Here is a 22,426-nt window from a genome sequence, read left to right as displayed (position 1 = left end):
TAAGTTAAGCCAGTAAGGGGAGCCAAATCGGTGCAAAACCACTTGTTTAAAATCCCCCACCCTAATAGAGCTATCTGAGAGAGGTTTTTAGGAAGCTTCTAAGGCATTACAGACCCAAACAAAAAAAAGATGTCTACATGTCACATCACAGAACAAGAATAAATATCACGTTCAATCATTCTATGTCACCTTTAAGAAAGTCATGCTGAAAATAATAAGAGCACTAAACAAGTTTTTGTTTAAAATCTTGAAATTTTTTGTAATATAATATTGCTTATTAAAATGATTACAAAAATAAACATTGTTGCATGAAAAAGTAATGAATAATCCAGCAGTCCCAGTCCACCCCCCAAAACAGAGTGTGTACCCAAAGTGTAAAAAGATTAAGACAGAATATTTTAGATCCCAGGTAAAAATAAAGTATGCTTTAATGTACTTAAACCACTTAAATACTAGCACGTACATTTGTAAGTTATGTAAAGTTATGCTACAAATATACTTATCAAAAGTAAAGTTCCGCTTGAGCAGTACTTCAGTTTACCTGAAAAAGTAAGAATACCAGTACCAACTAGATTTTTATTGAAATAAATGATATACTTAGGTTTCAAATTTACTAAGTGTACTTAAAAAAGTGTATTTCATTTAAGTGTACTTTTTTCACCTGGGATAGCATTTGTTAACTCTTAACACCCCACCCTGGACCTCGGTCATTTTCAAACCCTGGCTACGGCCATGCTTCTTACTATACATGTTGCATGCTCTCAGTGCAGTAGGTGTGCATTGTCTGTGAAAGCAGTTAGGCATGCACTGAATGTGAACTTGCATACAGTACAGGACAGTACTTGTATTGCTCCAATATACGTATTCGCATATTTATGTATGATAGATTATTCATGATTAATTGCAACGTTCAAATGCATTAGTAAATTAATGTTTTTGAGGATGCACTCCCTTTAGAATTTGGCTGCCCAGTCTCAGCTAAAACTGACCACAATACTGACATAAATGCATTGCGACTAAAACCCAGTTTTACATCATTGCATATATGTCACCCTGTCTGTGAAATACAAGTTTGGTAATTTAATTATGACATAAGGAGCATCAAAGTTTGATTTCAATCATTGATTTAGATTTTTGACATGGCCTTACTCAGTCAGTATTAAAGATATCAAGGTTTTATTATTTATTGATACCACTGGCCTGTTGAATGCTTTATTCTGATTGGTTGAGAAATGTTCCACGGGTGTTGATTATTTTTCTGTAAAAGACACACCTAACATGTCAAATGTCTTAAAAAACCCAACGTCTGTGGTAACCGTTTGTGGCATTACCACTTTGGGTGTGCATTATTTTCAAAAATAATTCAATGGCCAGTCGTCAATTATTCCTTATTTATTTATGACTTTCAAAAATGTGATTAGCTGGGTTTCACAGACTAGGTGAAATATTGGCTAAGTATTGCAGCTTGTGGTTGCATCCTGAATTCTTGGTGGGCTGGTCATTCCCTTGCATTTTACTGCACTAAAGCAGGAGATACAGTAAAAACCACCTCTTGTGTAGAGATAGACCTCACATCATCTGTTTCACAAGGCCTGTTGACCATAATTCTGCGACTATTACCACTCCAATTTTAATTCTCACCAAACAGATCATGAGAAAAAGAATTAAAATTGGCATGCTGTATTTTTTGTATAAAATCAAGAGGTATTGCAGAAGCTTCCCTTTGCTAACATTGTCCCTGCGGCTTCAGTTTCAGTGGCGAAAATCACAAAGCAGTATTTACATGTTTGCTCATCCGTCTTCTCAACAAGGTCAAAAAACATGTGTACCATTCCTCTTGATTAGAGCGTTTAAATGTGCAAGATTGATTTTCTTCATGTTAATTAGAATGACCCTCTTTCTCACCAAACAGTATTCTGATCAACCCGGGAAATCACGTCAAGATGCAGGAGGGGACGCTGGGATTCTTTATCGCCAGCGATGCCAAAGAAGTGAAAAGGTAATTGTGTCCTCAATCCATCAGAATTACTTTTTGTCCTCTTGAGTTTGTCTGCACGCTTCTTTTTGTTTACTTTTCCCCCTTAAATACAAATGAAAGCTGTGAAATGTGAAGGACGCGCTTGAAGGGGAATTTTAAATTCTTGTCTCTCTTCAGAGCTTTTTTCTACTGCAAGGCTTGTCACGATGACATCACAGATCCAAAAAGGATAAAAAAGTGTGGCTGCAAGAGAAGTAAGTAAAGCCGTCCACTGCCATGAGCCTAGGTTGAATAGAAACTGTCTGCCTACTTTTTTCATTTTGCGGGAAATTGTTGTGTTACCTTTCTTAGCTTGTCAAATATCGGTTTTTCATTTGCTTTTTAAAGCGATCTGAACATTTTTTGCATTTTATTTCATTTAATGAGACAGTATGATGAAAGCAGATGTAAGTTTAAACATTTTGGTTCCATTTCATAAAGAAAATGAATGCTGATGTCTCTCTCTTTTAACAAAGAACAAATGCATTGCATTTACAAAAGGAAAGAACAATGCTTGCATATTAACAAGGGAAGTGTTTAACACTAAGCTAAGCTTTTAGGCTTTGTTGCTCTTTAAATTAAATGCTATATCAATCACTTTGCATATATCAGCTTCTTGTGAATTGTAGTGACTAGTACTTTATGTGAAGTAAAGATGGCAATTTGGTAAATATATGCAAACTGGTAACAGTTATCACATTTATACAGATGGATTAAGCGATTAAAACCAATTAAAATGAATACACTCTGTGTCATGTACTATGAGAGTACGTACTGAATTAGATGAAGTACCTACTGCTTTATCAGTAAAACAGTACTTTCTATATAGTATGAGTATAGGTCTATATACTGTAGTATAGGTCAAAGGTCATAGCTTCTCAATGTAAACATGGTGGATGCAGTGTATCTAAAATGTATTCATACTGCACCCACATTTTATTTGTCATGTGACCCGTATGTCCTTTGACCTATGACCTAATCAGAACAAATTTTTGTAGCAAATTTTATACTGCCATAGCTGTTCATTCTATTAGTGGGATTATACATCTATAATATTTCATATCTTTAGGAATAAAGTTAGTAAAGTAAAAATCAAAGATTCACATCTGATACTCAAACTACAAAAAAAAAAAAAATGATTTGTTCAATTTACTCAATTTTTTTAAGGTAAGTGGTTGCAATCAATTTATTTAAGTTACATTTAAACAAAAGTTTATTTTAAATTATTTTTTCTAATTTTGTTGTTTAAATGTAGCTTAAATAAATTGATTGCAACCACTTACCTAAAAAAGTTGAGTAAATTGAATGAATAATTTTTTTTTTCTTGTACAATACAAAGTTTTTATATCTCGATATGTTTAGAGGTTTGGCCTGAATTAATTGCCGAAGTTTAATATCAAAGGTTAGAGCTTTAGAAGAAAAAAAAATCAATGTTGGAAGAATAACAATACATCATTGTAAAAAGACAAACAAAAATGTTGTGTTTTTGCGGTATGAAAAAAGAGGACTGTAATAAACAGCACAACCTGCTTCCTTAAAACCACACTAGCTTCAAAATGGAGGCCTAGGAGAGGAAAATGACAAGGTGAAAAGAGGATGACTCTAGAGGAAAGCCAGTCATCGGCTAATGGTGGAGAGAGATAGAGATGTAAAGAGAGAATGACGTGATTAGCAGGGATGAAGAGAGAGACTGTCAGCTCGAGCCGGTGTCAGTGTGAGACGGGTGATACTAAAAACATCAGTCAGGTGGAAAAACAAAAGACAAGAGCAGCCTGGCCCGCCCTCGCCAGACGTACCGCAAACACTCCTGGCCCAGGATCATTTTACCAATCATATCCACCCTGTTTACCCAGCGCTAGTGCTGTTCGGACGCACCGCTGTCATGTTCTGCTGCCTCGGCCAGCCACAAACCTTTTATGACAGGAAGTCACTGAAGTAGAAGAGAGATTAATAGCTAAGAGTGTCTGAGCTATCAGAGCACCACAAATCGGAGATTTAGATTTTGATCAAAAATAATTTCTGCTGAATTTAGTATAAATGCATTTAAAACACATTAAATTTAACTTTAAAACATTTTTTGTTAATTGCTAATGTTGGCCGAATAGAACAAAGCAATATTTCTGTAAAGTTTTAAGCACATTAACATTAATGTTAGAATGATGCATTGTTATTACATGACCTATATAAGCATTTGTCCAAACCAGTTAGCCACAGGATGAATAATTCAGCCTTATTCCCAATGACCTTTTACTGCAGTTTTAACTAAAGGCCCTTTTTCACAATCAGTTTATGAATAATTGTTCAATTATTTAATGAAATAAGTCAGCCAGTTTGATAAAAGTTAAAGTCCCCATGTAGTCGATAATTGTATCACTTAAAGGGACACTCCACTTTTTTTTAAATATGCTCATTTTCCAGCTCCCCTAGAGTTGAACATTTGATTTGTACCATTTTGGAATCCATTCAGCTGATCTCCAGGTCTGGCTGTACCACTTTTAGCATAGCTTAGCATAATCCATTGAATCTGATTAGACCATTAGCATCGCACTCAAAAATAAACAAAACTTGACTCTTCTGTAGTTACATTGTGTACTAAGACCGAAGGAAAATTAAAAGTTGCGATTTACTAGGCAGATATGGCTAGGAACTATACTATACTAATTTTGGCGTAATAATCAAGGACATATAACGTAGTGCCCGAAAATAGTCCTCTGCTATTGAAAGATACTAAAGGGACTATTTTCGGCTGCTGCGTAATATCATTGCGCCTCCTTTAATATATGCGGATCTATGAATATGCTAATTAGTCTCCATCTATACTTAATCGCACAGCTCAAACCGTAGATATATATGTAAATAGATGCTATATTCACCAGTTTCAAACAATTTTAAACCAAACTTTAATTTTATGGAGAAAATACTCAGCAGTGGTGTTGAATAATGAAATTTGCATATTTGCAATATGAATTTGAATGTGTTAAAGCATATTAAAACCACCACAGACAACAATAAACAACAACAATAAAAACTTGACTTTTACCACAGGGGGACTTTATCTTTTACTAGTATAAGGAAACATGTTTCCTTATACTTCAGTCCCCCAGTCATATCTTTTTTGATGATGCTAAACTGTTTTTCAGCTTAAAAGAGGTTGATAGCCTTACAGTAAGGAATATAAGGTTTGCTTTGATGTTATGGTAGATTGTGTTTCTTTTTTACTCCCTTTATGATCATTGACATACTTTTCGATGTATTTCCTTCCTTGCTGCCTTGGAATACCACCTCTTTATTTAAACCACTCACTGGTAGTGACATATTGTGAGTAAAAACGGGTTTCATGTGGCCCAGAGTACAGTTTGACTGTCTCACTCTTCCAATAGTTATATATATCTATATATCTATGTTGCATGTATCAGTCTAGCTGCTGCATCCTCTCATCTCCACTGTCAACAGCCCAAAACAATAAAACAGCATAATAAAGCTTCCTTCCAAACCAAAGGGGTCACTTGATCGGTAACAGAAAAAAATAAGATTTTCAACCACTAGTGCATAATTCTCCCGAGTATTTATTGACATCCTAAATTTTTAAACGTTTTGTGACCCTCCTGAAACCAAAGGAACTAAACCAAAATGACTGTCAAGACAATCACAAATATATAAAACAAGCAAATTGATATTGCTACTTAATCATGGATTTGGTAAGTCCCAAGTGGGGGAAGGTTGAATAGGACCTCTAAACGTCATGGCAATTTCGCATGCTGCTGTATTTTCAGAGAGCGTAACGAGTGTTGTGGGAAGTTCTTCAAAATCAAAGACTTAAACGAGCATCGTATCCAAAACACAATCAAAACAATCTGAGCCCCTCTTGCCTACAGCCTCCCCTTTGTCTGCACCGCCGCCCAGACTCCGCCCAGCTTCTCTACACAACACTAAAACCATCCACAGAATTGAAATGTTCCACTTCTGCATTTCAATTCTCTTCTGTAGTCGGGCCCTTTTTTACTCACTGCCCTCACTGATAGGTGCATCTCTTAACATCTGAGTCATGGTGGTATTGATCTAGATGCTGTACAGAATGTGGCCACTAGATGCCACGGTAGCTCTAGAAATGAGAACGGAACAGAATGGGAACACTGAGGTCCTCTTAAACCTATTTAGCAAGATTGCTGTCAGTGAATGTGAGTGGAGGAGTCTTCTCAATTGTCACATAGTTATATGTAGGTTTTACAATGAGTGTGTTTTCTTTATATTGGTTTACTGTATGGATGTGTATGGCTGTTATTGTATCCTAGGTCTTGTTTAACCAATTTGGTTTTATATGTGACTCTTGTTTTAATTTTTTTTATGTATTCTTAAGCACCCTAGTATCTGAAAGGTTGGTTATCTCTAAACACACAAGTTACTTTTAGATTACAAGACATGGCATTACAATGCTTTGGAAGCCTGTCTGAATTCTCTGAAACCAGTTTCTTTACCAGCTGCTAGGTTTTGGAAACAGCCAGTGCAGTATAATTTTCTAGCCTTAAATGTTTAAGTTGTATCAAATTGGCTTTACAAGTTATTTCAATCAACTGTTTTAACTGTTTTGACTTCCACTTTATACATTTCTTTGTTTTGCTGAACACAAAGGAAGATATTTGTAATGATGCAGGGGCACCATTGACTTCCATAGTAGGAAAATAATGCTATGGAAGTCAATGGTGCTCAAAAATGTTTGGTTACAAACATTGCTCACAGTATCTTCCTTTGTGTTCAGCAGGACAAAGAAATGTATACAGGTTTGGAACAATTTGAGGGAGAGTACTGTAAATAATCCCAATTTTTGGGAACCTATCCATTAAAGGTGCAGTGTGTAACTTTTAGAAGAATATTTTGACAGAAATATATTATCATGTATAAAAACTTATAAAATGAATTGTATTGTTTTTATTACCTTAGAATGAGCCAGTTTTAACTAGATGCATCGCAGTCGCCATTTCGCACCGCCATGTTTCTACGGTAGCCCTAAACGGACAAACTGCTGTATATAGAGGGCATTTTTTCCACTCCATAGTCTCAGACGACTACATGTTTGTCCTGTGGTGGCTACCGTAGCTTCTCTATGCATTTCGAAATGGAGGAGTGAGTTATGGACTGAGCCATTGGTTGCAATTCATAATCCCACCCCTAGATATCGCAAAAACTCTACACAGTGGACTTTTAATTACCGTATTTTCCGGACTATAAGTCACACTTTTTTCATAGTTTGGTGGGTCCTTATATATAGTCAGGTGCGACTTATACGTCAAAATTATTTCATATGAACCAAGAGAAACCATTACCGTCTACACCCGCGATTTTTGTAATTCAATGGATTCAATGATGCGGAATGACTTTGGGACATTTTTGAACTAGATTTGGCTTGTCGTGTTAATTTAGCCTATTCAGCCTCCCAGGTATGTTCGATATGCTATTGTCTTGTTCGGTGAATAAATGCTAATGTTACGTTAACATGTACATACACCTATTTAGCCTGCTGTTCTGTGTTCCATTGTTTAGTTGAATAACTTGCCTTTCCAGATTAAAGGACTGTTCTTTGGCATTTTCTAAATAAACGCAACATATAGTCCAGTGCGATTTATGTGTTTTCCTCTTCAAAATGCGACTTATACTCTGGAGCGTCTTTATAGTCTGGAAAATACAGTAAGCATTTTCAACCTGTTTTTATGAGTTATAGCAACTCATTACAAGTCGAAATTTAAACTACTAAGTTGAAATAACTTGTAAAGCCGATTTGATTAAAATGAATGCAGTGTAATTGTACAGTAAGATGAGAAAAGACCCTGAGAGCATTCTTGCTAAATCCGGTTGTTCTGTTAAAGAGGCTTCAGTAATTAGGCTCTCTGTTTAGTCGTGTTCAGCCACTCACATCATCATGTTGTCTTGTGTCTACTCCGCCCTCCATGTCTCACAGACTAACATAACCACATACTATGTGCTCAAATGAATGTCAGCCCTTAAACTCTGAAGCGACAGATTTCAGCATGAAATTAAGTCTAAGCCCCGCCGCTGCATGTTTTTGCATCGCCTTAATCTGTTTCAGCCCTGTAAACAGTTGACCAGGCTCCCATTAAATAGATACGACCACGGTTGCCCCTCTCTGCATGCCTGCTCTCCTTAATTTCAGCTATTATGCATGGTTCTATAAGAATAACAGTCCCTGAGGTTATGGCTCTAAAGGCCAAATCATTTAGCATATAATCTCTCCAGCATACAACCGAAATCGGCCTCTTAATTCAGGCTCATAACCTCAGTTGGAAGTCAAAAGCAGGCTTTTCCCTGTGGATTGTTTGCACTTTTAAGGGTGCCAGACTCGATTACGGTCCGTTAGCAAGGTGGCACCGGGAGAATGCGTACCACGGACTGTTTTTAGTCCAGTTCACAGCAATCAAATGTTGCTATAGTCTCCTACCACAGCTCCCAAGGGAAATAACATGCATACGTTTCCATACACAGATTTACACACATCTGAGTACGAAGCATGTGTTCAAGCATACAAATCTTCTTATTGGGAGTTATAACCATGTTATGAATTGGCATGTTAAATGAAATCTCCCATCTAATATGTGATTGAGTCTTGTAGTGACCAAAGTAAGGGGTCGTTTGCACCGGACTTGCCTAGAAGCAACAAAGTGGACCATTGAGAAATGCAGTCGATCACAGACGTCCATTTATGGCATGCTTGCATAGGATAAAGGTTATTAAGACTTAAGTGTGTGTCTTGTGCAAACAACCTCTTAAAGTTTGACTGAACGAATCGAATGCTCAGGTTAGAGCCTGTAGCACGATGTGATGCCGATCACCTGCTGCTGCATGATGGGATACAGGTACGTGATCCTCTCCTGTAGACACAGAGGATGTTATCCAAACAGGTTTTGCTGCTGAACACATTCACCCATTATTTTTTGCCTGAATAACCCTTGCCTCCCCACCACCTGATCATTTTGTCACATCTGACCTTAAGACCTTTTAATGACATGATCAGCCTTAGAGCATGGCTTGGCCCCTATGAGATGACTGCTTCCTATCAAAACAGACACCATTTAAGATAAAAACATTTTTGACAAATTTGGATCGCACTCCACCATCGCAGTGTAAACCGAATCGGCCTACTTCGAATCATTAAACGGGAACGCAGTGCTCCTTCTGTGGGTCAAGTCATGTCACAGCTCGCTGCTAAGGCTTTGCACTTTTAATCCTGTTTGAAAAAGTTACCTTCAAGCTTCCCTGTTCGGAAAAGCTCTTTTGATCCTTGCCATTAACCTGCTGCTTTCCTTTCCTCTCATCCAACACATGACTGTAGCCAAGATGTCCGTCTACAAGCGAATGAAACTGGCATGTTGTTTTGATTGCGGGCGCTCTGAGCGCGACTGCTCGTGCATGTCAGGCAGTGTACATAGTAACATGGACAGTCTTCAGAGGGCGTTCCCACTTTCTTCTGTCTCTGTTCATGATTTCTCAACCAGTTTACGTGCCTGTAAGTTTCGATCGCCAACCACATGCCGTTCGATGTCCGTGTGTGTGTGTGTGTGTGTGTGTCTGTAAGTCTGTGATGTGTTTCATGTGCTGTTTCGTTCCTCCATTATTTCCGTAACTGTGGCTTATTGGTTGCTGTGTTGGTAGTATTAGTAAATATTATTTTATCTGTTTGGTGAATTGGTGGTAGTTAAGTGACGTGGCTTCTTTGTGCTGCAATAGGTGCAGTAGGAGTGTGTTGGCGCATGCTTTCGTGCAGTGCTGGTGACTTTTTTACAGTCACTGTTTTGGTGTACTGTATATTGTTTAAATTCAAACACCTGTGGGATATTAATGATGATGTTTTGACATGACAATGTTTTCTTTTAATGTGAAAGGGTCTTGCTTTTGAACGGCTAACTTATTTTTCCCCCAAAATTACAGGTTTAAACACACTGGATACCATCATTCCTATGGTCTTAGACAACGCAGGGTGAAATGCCTTTTTTGGGCAAAAGAAGGACTGATTGGACAAGACAGCCCGTAGTCGTAAATGTGCTCCGTTTAGAAATGCAACAATAGGGGGCTGTTTACGCTTGGTATTAAGATGTGTTTTCATCGATCGGATCACAAGTTGACGAGAGAGACACATTACGTTTACACCTGGTATTTAAATCTGTCTCTTTTGTCCACTTTCGACCACTTCTGTCCTGAATACTGTGAGAGGACGGTCCATGAGACGGTGGGCGAGTCTCTCTGCTGTCATTCAAACGCGAGCGGGACTAATTATGAGTTTATATGGACGCAAACTAATATTATGTCAGAGTACACTGCTTGTTTAGCAAGTATACATGCTGCACAGTGTTTTGTATGTGTGTATGTTAGAGCTTTCTCTGAATTTTCAGCGCAATTGATGAAATAGGATCGCGCAACTTTCACGCTTTCAAAATGAAACTACGGAGAAGTAGTTTTATCAATGAAAGGCTAAAAATAGCGCTGTTCAACGTATGTTCACGCCAGAAGTCAAAAAAGACGTAAAATTTGTGTTTAATACCTCAGATTAGATAAATGGGCGGAGAGAAGGCGGTCGCGTGTGGCTGTTCGAAAACATTCAACCACATTGCGTTCCGCAGCTCCAAAGCGATCTGATCGAAAGTGGTTTCGACTACCTCTGAATGTGGTTGAAAGTGGTCGAAAGTGGACGCGTTCAAAACGTTTTGAACACCGTTTACACCTGGCATTAACGTCGTCCACTTGTGATCCGATCGACGAAAACGCATGTTAATGCCAAGTGTAAACAGCCTCTAGGATGTAACTCAAATGTCCATCTCACTGATCAAGATCCCTTTTGACTTTGATTCTTCATTTTGAAACAGACAGGTATTGGATATCAGTAAATTGATAACTGCAAATGTTTTACGTCTGTTACTTTTACAGTCATATAAATGTGTATACCACATGCTTGATTTTGATTGAAAGGGATCTTTAGTGAGATGATCTGTTTATAAAGAGTAAGTATATATATATATATTGGAAATGTCTGTTCAGCTGTTCTTGGACAATCATGTTTTACAACCACAAGCCATTAATGCCTCAACCATTTCCACTCGCCGAAGTAAAACGTCTTCCTCTATTTACTGAGGTACACCGGCAATTGCAGGAACACATCAAACTCTCCCCCTTTCCACAGGATCTGATCCTCCTCGATGATTTTCTCTTAGCCAGCAATCAGGGTAGAAAAAGTCAATGTGCTTTATTTAATGCCTTGTATACCACAGTGGGACTATCAGGCTCAATGGTGAAGTTAAGAAGAGATCTCCTGACAGAAACTCAATTGAGATGCTGGTGACTCAGACTATTGGATGAGGTCAGATGACTGGAGCAGTTAGTTGTGTAAAGGACAGCGCTGAACAGGGGTCTTCTCATTAAGCCATAGCAGATGTGAAACGCTAAAGCGTCTGCCAATTAGAAATGGCAGCAGTGCGACCTACTATAAAAGCAGCGGGTCAGTTCAGCCGATCGCATTTCCTCTACAAATGCCTTCTGAGCGCTCGCTACATCGGCTTACATTAGCATCAATCCTTGTGATGAGGTTAACTTTGTGTCTTGTGTTTTGGTCTGTAGTGATATCCCTTGGATACCAGTTACTGGTCTTTACATAGTTACTGATCTCTTCTCCTAACGTCTTTCTACTTGGGTTTCATTGCTGGCTTTTTCTTACCCCGAGTTTGTACGTTTGGAGTTCTGACAGTTAATTTCAGCGGTGAATTGGTTTTGACTCCATCAGTGTAGTCTTACTGTAGATCTAACTTTATGATAAAAAAATTTTCAGAGTTTCTCCACCTGACTTTAATTTCTCTCTGTCAATAATGATTTTCAGATGAAAATTTTCTGTTCTGACTGATGTCATCACATGATGGACCAAGTTCCTTATGATGTGAATATAACCTTGACCTTGACACCACAGTGTCTGTACTTTTAATAGGTGTGTGTAGACATTGGCCAATAATAAAAATGATTAAGCACAAGAAAGCTTTAACAATAACAGCTTGCATTCTTCTAGCATAACGCTGCATAATAAAATTTGCTCCTGTGTTGGGGAAAGTTACTTTTAAAAGTAATGCATTACAATATTAAGTCACTCCCAAAAAACAACTAATTGCGTTACTTAGTTACTTTTCATGGAAATGCTTACGTTATTTGTTATTTACTTTTGCTTTACTTTTTCTTGGCTGAGGCTTGATCTCTTTCAGGCCTTGCAGGTGTTTTTTATGACTGAAAAGTTCAGAAATTGCATATTTCATCACAAAAATGTCGAGCTCTGGCCTGCCATCTCAGTTTCTGACTCAAACTGTTCCCACACAGACGTGTACACATCAGGGTTTCCCACATCATATTTCAGTTAAGGCAGCCCGCCTTAGCTTGGAAACCCTACCGCCTTAACTAGCTCGTCCAAAAAAGAATTTCTACATTCTACAACATCTGGTTTTTAGTTTGTATATATTAACCCTTTAGTTTCACTTCATCACGGAGCTATTCCCAGTAGAGGTAAAACATTTAATTCATTGATAATCTAGTATATGTTCATTTTTTGTCATAGTTTCTTCAAAATTAAGTTTTATTTAAGTGTTTAAAAAATAAATATTTTATGTATTTATTTTATTAAAATATTTTAATTTTAATCATGACGCATACGCCCCGCCCCTTTGATTGCCACGCCCTTGGCCCCGCCCACCCACCCAACCCTATCACCTTAACTAACAAATTTTCTGCGGGAAACCCTGCACATAGAGTGCATAGTGTGACTACGTTTAGTTTAATTCAGTACATAATTTTTTTAAATCTAGTTAATTAAACTAAAAAGTAACTTGCATTATTTTTTTTTAAAAGTAACTCAAATATTCATTTGTACATTTAAAAAGTAATGCGTTACTTTAGAAAAGTAATATTATTTCGTAATGCATGTTACTTGTAATGCGTTACCCCCAACACTGGACATTTCAGTTGATCTTACAGGTGATTATTTGGGTTCAAGTTTGAGCTTTATGTGCTCAAGTTCTTCTACACTGTAACCCAATAATAATGATAATACCTTTTTCTTTATGTATACAAAAAGAAGCTGCGTTTCCATTACCTTTCAAATTGCGTCAATTGATCTTGCGCATAAAAGAAAAATTACGCTCACATGAGGTGGTTTTTATGCTAATTCAGAAATAATTTATTTCGCCAAACTGCAATGGAAACAGTTTATTCACACCTGATACAAGTAAGTCGCATAATAATTATTTGAAGATGATGCAGTATTTACTAAAACCTTCCAGAAACATCTCAATATGTGTCTGCTGTATAAGAGGCTTTCCTTGCCAATAATGTTTGGATAACACTCCTTCATCTCTTTTAATTTAAAATAATGTACTATTACTTCTATGAAACATCCATACGTTGCTGCTCCTAAGTATAAGGGACTTTCCTTGGCATTAATTTTTGGATAATACTCTTACGTCTCCTTCGTTTGCGATGACTTATCGTGAAGGAAAAACTGCATTTCAGTCACATATCATCGGTTAATGGAAACTCCTTAATTTTGCAATAGTCATTTAGAAAACAACGCTAAAGTTTTCCGCAAATCTGTAATAGAAATGCAGCTAGTGTCTAGAGGCATTGTCTTTGTGTGGTCACACAGTTAGATGTCATTGTATGCTGTAGCATTAAAGCTAAGTACACACCAAGTCGACGGTAGGCCATCGGGCGTCGTCTGACTTTTTACGTTGTGTATTCTGCACTGTTAACTAAATTAAGTCACCTTCGCCTTTTTTGGCAGCATGTTCAGCATGTTGAGTCAGATCATTCTGATTGGCTGTTCAGCATGGCAGACCAGTGCACCAGAAGAAAAGCAGAAGATACGCAGACGGCGAACTTATGAGGAAACAAACAGAACAATCGTCTAATTTTTTATAAAACGCAAACATTTTGAAAATATTTCACACAGGCGCATGACGGACATGCTACTTGGATGCAGTTCGTTTGGTGTTTCAGGGCAACTTTGGACCCAGACGCAGCCAGCACGCATGCAATGTGTCACTACCCTATTATGTATTCCACTAACCAAACTTGTTTTTTATAAGTGGGTGTCCACATACTGTCGTCCATGTGGTGTATTTTTCTAAGCAACATTTATACAAGAAATTCTCTGAAGCTTGTCCACTTAAATTAAATGCCCTCTGCACCTGTTTAAATAATAAGAGCAACAACACTACTGTACAGTATACTGCTGAGAGCATGTTTCAACCTCTCTGCACCCACATGAGTCTGAAATCATATAAATACATCACAGTATCCCTGCACTTAGCATGATGCGGTGGAGCTCAGTTATTGGTGAAATAAATACTATTCCCCTGAATGCAATAATTCTGCTGAATGCATGAAACGTGTGGCTGTAAACACGGCCTGTCTCACACAAGTAATGTTCCCCGATCGGCGCTTTCTCAAACAGCCCTTGTGTACTTTTTGTTCTGATTTGGTGCGTGCATCAACCGGATGCTAATGCTGCTCGCCGCCGAAGCCAGACAAAGAATTATTAGTATGAAAATGAGATGCGTGAGAAGCAGACACCATGTCTCTTGCTTTTGGCAACAGTCGGAGCCCAAGAGCAGTTGACAAGAAGTAGGGAGCCATGCAGCACTCATTATATCTCTGCTACACTGCACACTATTAAGAAGAGTTTGTTATCTCTGCAAGCGCAGACTTTAGGGAGCAAATATCCTGAACGAGTTAGCTGCCTCCGCTCTAAGTTACAATGACAATAACAGTCCCTTTGCTCCTCCGGCCGAGACTTATCCCCCTCATTACACAGGCCTTAAAGACTCTCTAGGTGCTCAACCTCGCAAAGGGTATTAATTCCTGTTTTGAACTTATGAGCCTTCACAAGGAAGCTTCCAGTAGGGCAATCCCAGACATTGCTGTTTTGTAAACAACAATCGTCCGTAGTACTCGGAGCAGAGAAGAGAGGGGTCGTGGCTTTTTCCGAGTCTTCGGGGCATATATTTCTTCTTTATTCCCCTTCTCCTGCCTGCTCGGATTGGTTTAAGAGTTAGCCGAGGATGTGATGAGCGCGGTGGGGTGAGGCGTCGCATCCCAGAGAGTGGATCTTGTCCACTCCTGGCACGGTGGAAATCAGCTCTGTCGGCTCTTATGCAGCCTGACGTGAAAATTATGTTTGCATTTTCATTTCCCCAGCTCAGCTGGTGTGTCATGAAACTGAAGCTGACAGTTCCTTACCACCAGGCAGAAGAAGGGCCGGTCGTCCCCTCCGCCGCGTAGGACAGATGCTAGCCAAAGAGTCGGCCGACTCTTCATGCGCCCGTAGATTGCAAGCGACATATGCCAGGACCGGCACGGGGGCCTCGCTTGAGCGTTTGTGTCATTGCCTCGCCCTGGGCCTTCGCTCTGACCTTTATGGCATCAGATACAGTACTAATGAAAGATGAGACTCTGCTGCAATGGGAAATGCAGTTCACAGCAAGCTACATGCATTTAAACACATCCCAGATTCAGACCATCTGAGTTAATAGCTGGCTGAATGTGAAATTTACGCTCGGGTAGTAGGGATTATTGCTCAGTTGTTTGTTTTGTTGCATGTATCAATTATGATTTTTCCAGGATCCCATGCATGAGTTTGCTAATTCATCTTTGCTAAGCTCCACCCCCTTGGTTACTGATTTACAAATTTACAAAAAGACTAAAGGGTCGTTCACATTATAACTATAACGTTAACTATAACGATAACTATATTAGCGTCCACATCACTGGACGTAACAATACATTTATGCTAATATGCCCACGTGTGCGGCACTCACGCAGATCACTTGCCTTTACTGGCATTAACTAATATTAGATATTTCTTGTAATAAAAACTTTTCAATTGTTTACATGTCACTGAATTTGTAAATATGCTGTTCTTGATGCATTTACACAGCGTGTAACCAGCAGATGTCCTCAACGCATAACTTTTTATGTTATACCTCAGCAATGAGCATCTCCACTGTCATTTCAAGAGTGCGTGCACTTGAAGTTCAAATAGATTTGATTAGCTGTCAATGGTTTACCGTTTATCAGGGCAGAAAAATTGCTCAGAAAGTGATCCCAAAGATATTGTATATTGTATCTTTATCGTTATAGTTTTGGTGTGAACTCTAACCCTATTCTCTTTAATATAAAAGATTTTTAAAATGTTTTATAGTTATAGTTATCATTATAATGTAAACGGCCCTTAATAGAACATTAATGAAGAATTTTTCTGTGAGTAAAATGTGCTCATGAAGTTATAAACTAATGTACTAGCCTTACATGAGCTAGAATGAAGTGTGAGGCATTTTATGCCTTTTGTTTTCAAACAAAAAGTGACACAGTATACTTTATATTACAGTCCTGTTCTGCATATAGTATATAAACTTGATATAAAGTACAGTTACTCTGTAACTGTGTAATTAATTGGTTCCAAACCTAAAGCTATCCCATAATAAAGGGATGGTTCACCCAAAAATTCTGTTACTCACTCTCAAGTTGTTTCAAAATTGTACAAACGTCTTTGTTCTGCCCAACACAAACGTTTATTATTTTGAAATATATTCGTAACCATGCAGATCTGCAACATTGACTCCCAGAGTATTATTTTTCCTATTATAAGTCAATAGTGCCCCAGATCTGTTTGGTTACAAACATTTATTTTTAAATATCTTCATTTGTGAAGATGAACAAATAAATTGATTTACAGGTTTACAAACAACATGAGGGTGACAGAAATATTTTTGGGTGAACCATCCCTTTAAGTACATGTAGTTACCAGTATTTTGTTGTGTAAGTTCACTGTAAGTGCAAACTGTAGTATAAAGTGCAAGTCGAGTAGTTCAATTACAGTGAAATTACTGTACAGTAAACGCAGACTGATCTCACGGAAAGTCGTGTTATAGTCATGCAAAGTTTGATTAATTTATTTGTGTTCATGGCTAGCCTGGCTAACACCAGACCAGTCTCATAGAGAATGAGACGTGGTAACCCTGTGCTCATTTTCTCGTATTTGAGGCGTGGTTTACGAATGCCCAGAGCAGTTTATTGGGCCATACGAATGTCTATCAAATGTGTCTGTACGTAGCTCATAGCTAATCGTTTCAATTATACCAGATGACGTATGTAGAGCGACATAAATTCAAACGTAAACAACTTTTATCGGATATGTGTGCACACAGCTGAAAGCTATGCAACTAAACCGGCAGCTGTATATTGATATTGAAAAGCAACACAACTTAGTGGCACTGTGACAACCACAGTACAGGCATAATGACAATATGATATTAATTAATACCACTTACCATTTATAAGTTAATTGTACTCCGTTGACAACAATGGCTAGCAGGTTGGTCCTACAAAACTTTGTGGCTATCATGTCTTGCCATATACAAACATCCTTCTTGGATATGAAATTGTTTAACGCCAAAAGTTGCTCTTTTTTTTTGATTAAACTTGCGTTCAAAAGTACTTAGAACACTATCTAAGGCTGCATTGAAAAGTAACTTTGCGTCTGTTGCCGTGTTATAACAAATAACAAAACTGCTTCGGTGTGTCGCATAGACGCCGTCATCTTCTTGCTGCCCCCTCCCCGTTCTGTGATTGGTTCCCTATTTCAGGGGCAAAAAAGTCCATAGTTTCCATGCTAGACTTGCAGCATTAATAAATTTGCGAGCAAGGCAGCATGGGGAAACCCAGGCTAGCTCATGGCATGAAATTCTGCATTTTGTGCCTTGAGCACGAATGTATTTTTCGTGTCACTCGCACAAATTTCTATTAATAGTTTTTCGTGTCTGTTGCACAACTTTCTTTTTCATTTCATTTTATGTATTGTTTTCTCATTGTTTTTTCCTATTTTCTTACCATTGTCGCTTGGGCTTGGGGTTAGAATCACTTTCTGTTACATTTTTAGACATCTTAACCCAAACCCCAATTCCAGGCAAGAATAGTTTTAAAAGCAGAAGAAAAGAAACCAATACATAAAAGTACATCCTTACCCAAATCTAACTCCAACCCCAAGCAACAATGAGAATGAGAAAAACAATACATAAAAAGACACGAAAAAGAAATTTGTGCCATGCACACGAAAAACTATTTGTAGAAATTGGTGCGGGTGACACGAAAAAGACATTCGTGCTAAAGGCACGAAAAAAGCTGAATTTTGTGCCATGGACACAAATAAAAAAAAGTGACTATAACATGACTTTTTGTGAGATCATGTTGAACCACAGTCAAATAATGCAAACATTAATGTCATCTATTGTGCAAGTATATTTTCTGATAATTTCTATTAAATGTTCTATTCTTAACACACAGGACTTTTATAGACTTATATAAATCAAACGCTTTTCTGGTAATATGTTGGATGACAACAGTTGCTTAATTCGGATTGGTCAGTATGCAGTAAGGCAGGGCTCTGCAAAGGATCTACTGACAAGATTTTTACTAATCAAAAATGATCAGTCAGCAGCGTTATGTTTTGCAGAAGCAATTATGTGATGGGAAACATCTGTCATTTATTGTTAACTATTCGCCTAAGCCTCAAAGATTGTTCACATCTGGCTTCACTGATTTTGATCACATTGAGTTTCATCGTGGATCAAATAATTACTTATCAAAGCGTTCTCCCCATCCTGACTCCAAATACCATAATGATCCTTGTTAGGTTCATCACAGGGCACGAGATGAGAATCCAACATTTGACTCTCAAAATGGATCAGTGCTGTGGAAACACTGAACAGGCAGCTTGACTTTCATTGCTTCATTTACGTCCAGCATCTCCACCAATCATCTGCTTTGTACCGTAGCCTCTCTCCGTCATTTAATTCTTTCATCATCTCACAGCACTCTTTGCTTCAAGTGCTGTTAACTGTATTTGATTTGTCTTCCTCCCTGTCCTCATTTGTTGAGTTTGATGTACTGTCTCTCTGTCTCACCCTCGTTCTCTCTCTCTTCCTCTTTGTAACCTCCCATCGGTCTCTGCATTCTCCTCAGCCAAATATAAATTTAACGGATATATCAGATCACGTAAGTGTACTTTTCTGTTTTCCTCATTCTGCCTCGTGTAACCTGCCTGCTTTGGCTTTTTGCTTTTGATATCACCCCCACTAGTATTAAAGCACAAAAGCTGCCATCCTCAGCTGTCTGTAGATTACCAAGGATTGATGGGGTGGGGAGGGGCTGTGATGACAGTTTCTCAGCACTGGATTCTGGTCGAATGCATCAGAGAGTCTGCTCTGCTTTCAAACATGTGCATGAGAAAGGTCAGGTGCCGAATAAAGGGATATCCAGATGAAATCCAGATGTAGCATAAAGAGCCCCGTGTCCTTGGGGGAGATGATTGAAGAGCTAGAAATGCTATGAAGTATTGCACACATGTTTAGAGTTTTAGAGATGTTTTTTTGTGTGTTGTGACGCCTTTAACAGCAGATGGCGCTACAACTCCAGGAAAAATGGGATCGGAGAGGCAGTCTGGGGTTCGGTTCAAAGCTGAATGCGCTTTAGGTAAATCTGTCGCCGACTAATCCTGAGAGAGCTTTTATTTATTATTGCTTTTAAGTTTCATTTCAAATGTAACCACGGATATTTGCATGGTTAATAGATTACAGTTTAAGCATTCTTAAATGTTCTGGGGTAATAAAATCATTTACGGAGTCCAAAACCCCCCAACAATAATAATAATAAAAAACATACTAGAACTACAAAATCAGATGAACTAAACTATTACTATAATTTAAGGTAAGTCATATTTTTGTACTATGTATGTCATATTTATTTATGTAGCACCGGCTTAAAATGATATCGCCTTTTTCTAAAAGCATTTTTTATAATTTAACAACGGCCTCGATAAGAATGCACAATTGTGGCTCGTCACAAGATTTGCATTTCATAAAGGGACAGTTGCCGTCTGGATTACTGTAAATCCACAGTGAAAGTGCCACAGCGCATGTTCTCTGTATAATGCTACTCGTGTTTGACAGGGGCCAGATGAATCCAGGAGTTATCTGTGGCGGTCTTTAAATCTATGCGGCAGCTGACGGCAGAAATAACCATCTATTTATTGCTCCCAGCAAGGTTTGGGGAGCGGGCGGAAACTGCTTTTCCACTTATACCAGATATTGGTTAACCTCTTGCCTTTATGTAGATAGCATTAGGACTCGGTGGCAGACGGTGGGCTTGATAACTCCCGGTCTGAAGCATTTCGGGTCGCTTGTGCGCATGGCATACTCCTCCTGTGCTCATCTGGATTTTTGTCATTTGGTTATGTTGGAGTGTTGACATACACCACACATTTTGATTATGCTGTTTTAATGCCTCATTGTGATGTTAAAGAGAAATGTAAAGAGACATTTTCTCTATCTGCTACGTGGTTTGCGACTTGATTCGATGTGACTGTTATTAGGAAAAGTGTGTTCCTGCTTTGTTCTGTCGTGTTGCGGAGCGGGCGGAGAAGAAAGTGCTTCTAATTAATTCATGTTTATTAGCGATGGAAAAGCAAATGTCATATGAAACATTTCACCTAAAGAGCCTGCCAACTGGGTAAGTAGCATTTAATAAAACTAAAGGGTCATCGTGAATTATTCAAATGTGAAGCGGTGGTACGCTGATTTGTGGATCTGTCTGTAAATAGCAATCGAAGAGGGAAATGTATTGCCTCAACAATGAACTTAAATATTTGTCATTTGATTCTCGTGCAGTTCCGTAATAAATTATGAATGTTGCAATGTTTTAATCATTATATATTTAGGTTAGATGTGCACTAATGGCATCTGCTTTCAAAAACAGGAATGTCCACATTCATATTGAATCCTGAATCTAATACCTAGCTAATATCAGGTGCAGATGAAGAAAAGCTATTGAGTTTAAAGTTGTTGTTTTTTTGAGAGCACGTCAACTCAACAAATCCTTCTTCTTGTCTTCCACTGTTTGACAGTAAAGGAGGAAGTTAGATCTCCTTTTCAAAACCCCTCGATCAAACAGGCCAACCATGTGGCTGTTCCCAACACCCTGCCATTTGTGCTGACGGTTGTGGATTGCTCCACGACTGCCGTACCTCTCGTTAATAACCGCAAAGGAAGTCTACTCTCTCCGGCCCCGCCCTCGCAGTCGCACCTCAGCTTGGACAATCACAACCGTGCCCGCAGCCTGCCCGGACGATACCGCCCTGGCACCATGCCCTTCATGCTGGCCCCCAACCACTGTAGGTGGTGCCTTTGGATGCATTAGTGCTACCACAAACCCCCTTCCTCCTGCATGGGTCCCTGCAGTCGCTGCTGCATGCAATGTACAATATTATCTGCCCACTAGCACTAAATGTCTGTGCATGTGTGTAACAATAACTGTTATAGGTAGATAGATAGAGCAGTACCTTTTAAAATATGTATTTAGGTCCAAATATGTATACATCTGGTACCAATATTTCAACTCAGTATCACGAAATTACGTACCTATAGACGGTTTCAGCAGTAAGAACATAAACACGCGGCTTTCGTGGTCATCGCGTAACTTCTGGTAAACTCTGCGAAGAATAAATAACAACAAAGTCCTTTAAAGTAGTTTATTTATATAACAAGCAAAATAAACAACACGTAGATTCCATAGGAACCCAAAACATTTGTTTTTTTCGACGAGGTATTTGTTTAAGAGTTCCGTTTCAGCAACTAGTCAGACCAATAAACAAACAGAAACCGGAAGTAAAGTTCGGACCAGACCTGCAATCATGTCACCGCACGTGCGCCTGATTAAAATGTCTATAGTCACGTAAATTTGTGAGTCTTTTCCGTGACACTGACATGTTTTTCCCCCTTTTTGCGTGAACATGTCACGTATTTCTGTTTATGTGTCATTGTCACGTATTTGTTACTCAACTGTTTTGTCCTATTTTTTTTACCATTGTTGCTTCGAATTAGGGTTAGATTTAAATAAAATGACATTCTTGCCCAAACCCAACTCTTACCATAATGCCAGAAGACAATGGTTTAAAAATCATAAAATATAAAAAAATAAATCATGAAAATAAGGTATAAAGTAAACCAATACTTAAAGTGACATCCTAACGCAAACACCAAATCTGAGTAACAGTTGAGTAACAAATACGTGACAATGACACGTAAACAAAAATACGTGACATGTTTACGCAAAAAGGCGGAAAAACGTGTCAGTGTCATGGAAAACACTATAATTTATGTGACTATAACTATCTTCTTCATCTTTTTTATTTTTTATATTATTATACATATATATTATATATTATTATCATTATTATTATCATTACTTATTAATATTAATATTAATAATAATATTATTAGTAGCATTGTTCTTATTAATATTAATACTTATATTGTTATTATT

The 22,426-nt window shown here is 38.2% G+C and overlaps 1 protein-coding gene across 21 annotated transcripts in view; it reads left to right on the top strand.

Moving 5' to 3' along the window:
- kcnma1a (potassium large conductance calcium-activated channel, subfamily M, alpha member 1a) overlaps window positions 1-22,426 on the top strand; it is a 279,908-nt gene that overhangs the window by 217,017 nt on the left and 40,465 nt on the right. For 7 of the 21 annotated variants that reach the window (XM_065297219.2, XM_065297218.2, XM_073812907.1 and 4 more), the window contains 2 exons: window positions 1,913-1,999; window positions 2,156-2,232. In XM_065297219.2, the coding sequence (XP_065153291.1) occupies window positions 1,913-1,999; window positions 2,156-2,232 (164 nt within the window). Of the gene's footprint in view, window positions 1-1,912; window positions 2,000-2,155; window positions 2,233-9,359; window positions 9,534-19,069; window positions 19,103-19,501; window positions 19,580-21,008; window positions 21,276-22,426 lie in introns of all 21 variants that reach the window. The other 14 variants (XM_065297210.1, XM_073812899.1, XM_073812896.1 and 11 more) reach the window with 5 other exon arrangements.

This window comes from Paramisgurnus dabryanus, chromosome 20 (genome assembly GCF_030506205.2).
Source record: "Paramisgurnus dabryanus chromosome 20, PD_genome_1.1, whole genome shotgun sequence".
In the NCBI taxonomy this organism is placed as follows: Eukaryota; Metazoa; Chordata; class Actinopteri; order Cypriniformes; family Cobitidae; genus Paramisgurnus; species Paramisgurnus dabryanus.
This window is presented reverse-complemented; position numbering and strand designations above follow the sequence as displayed.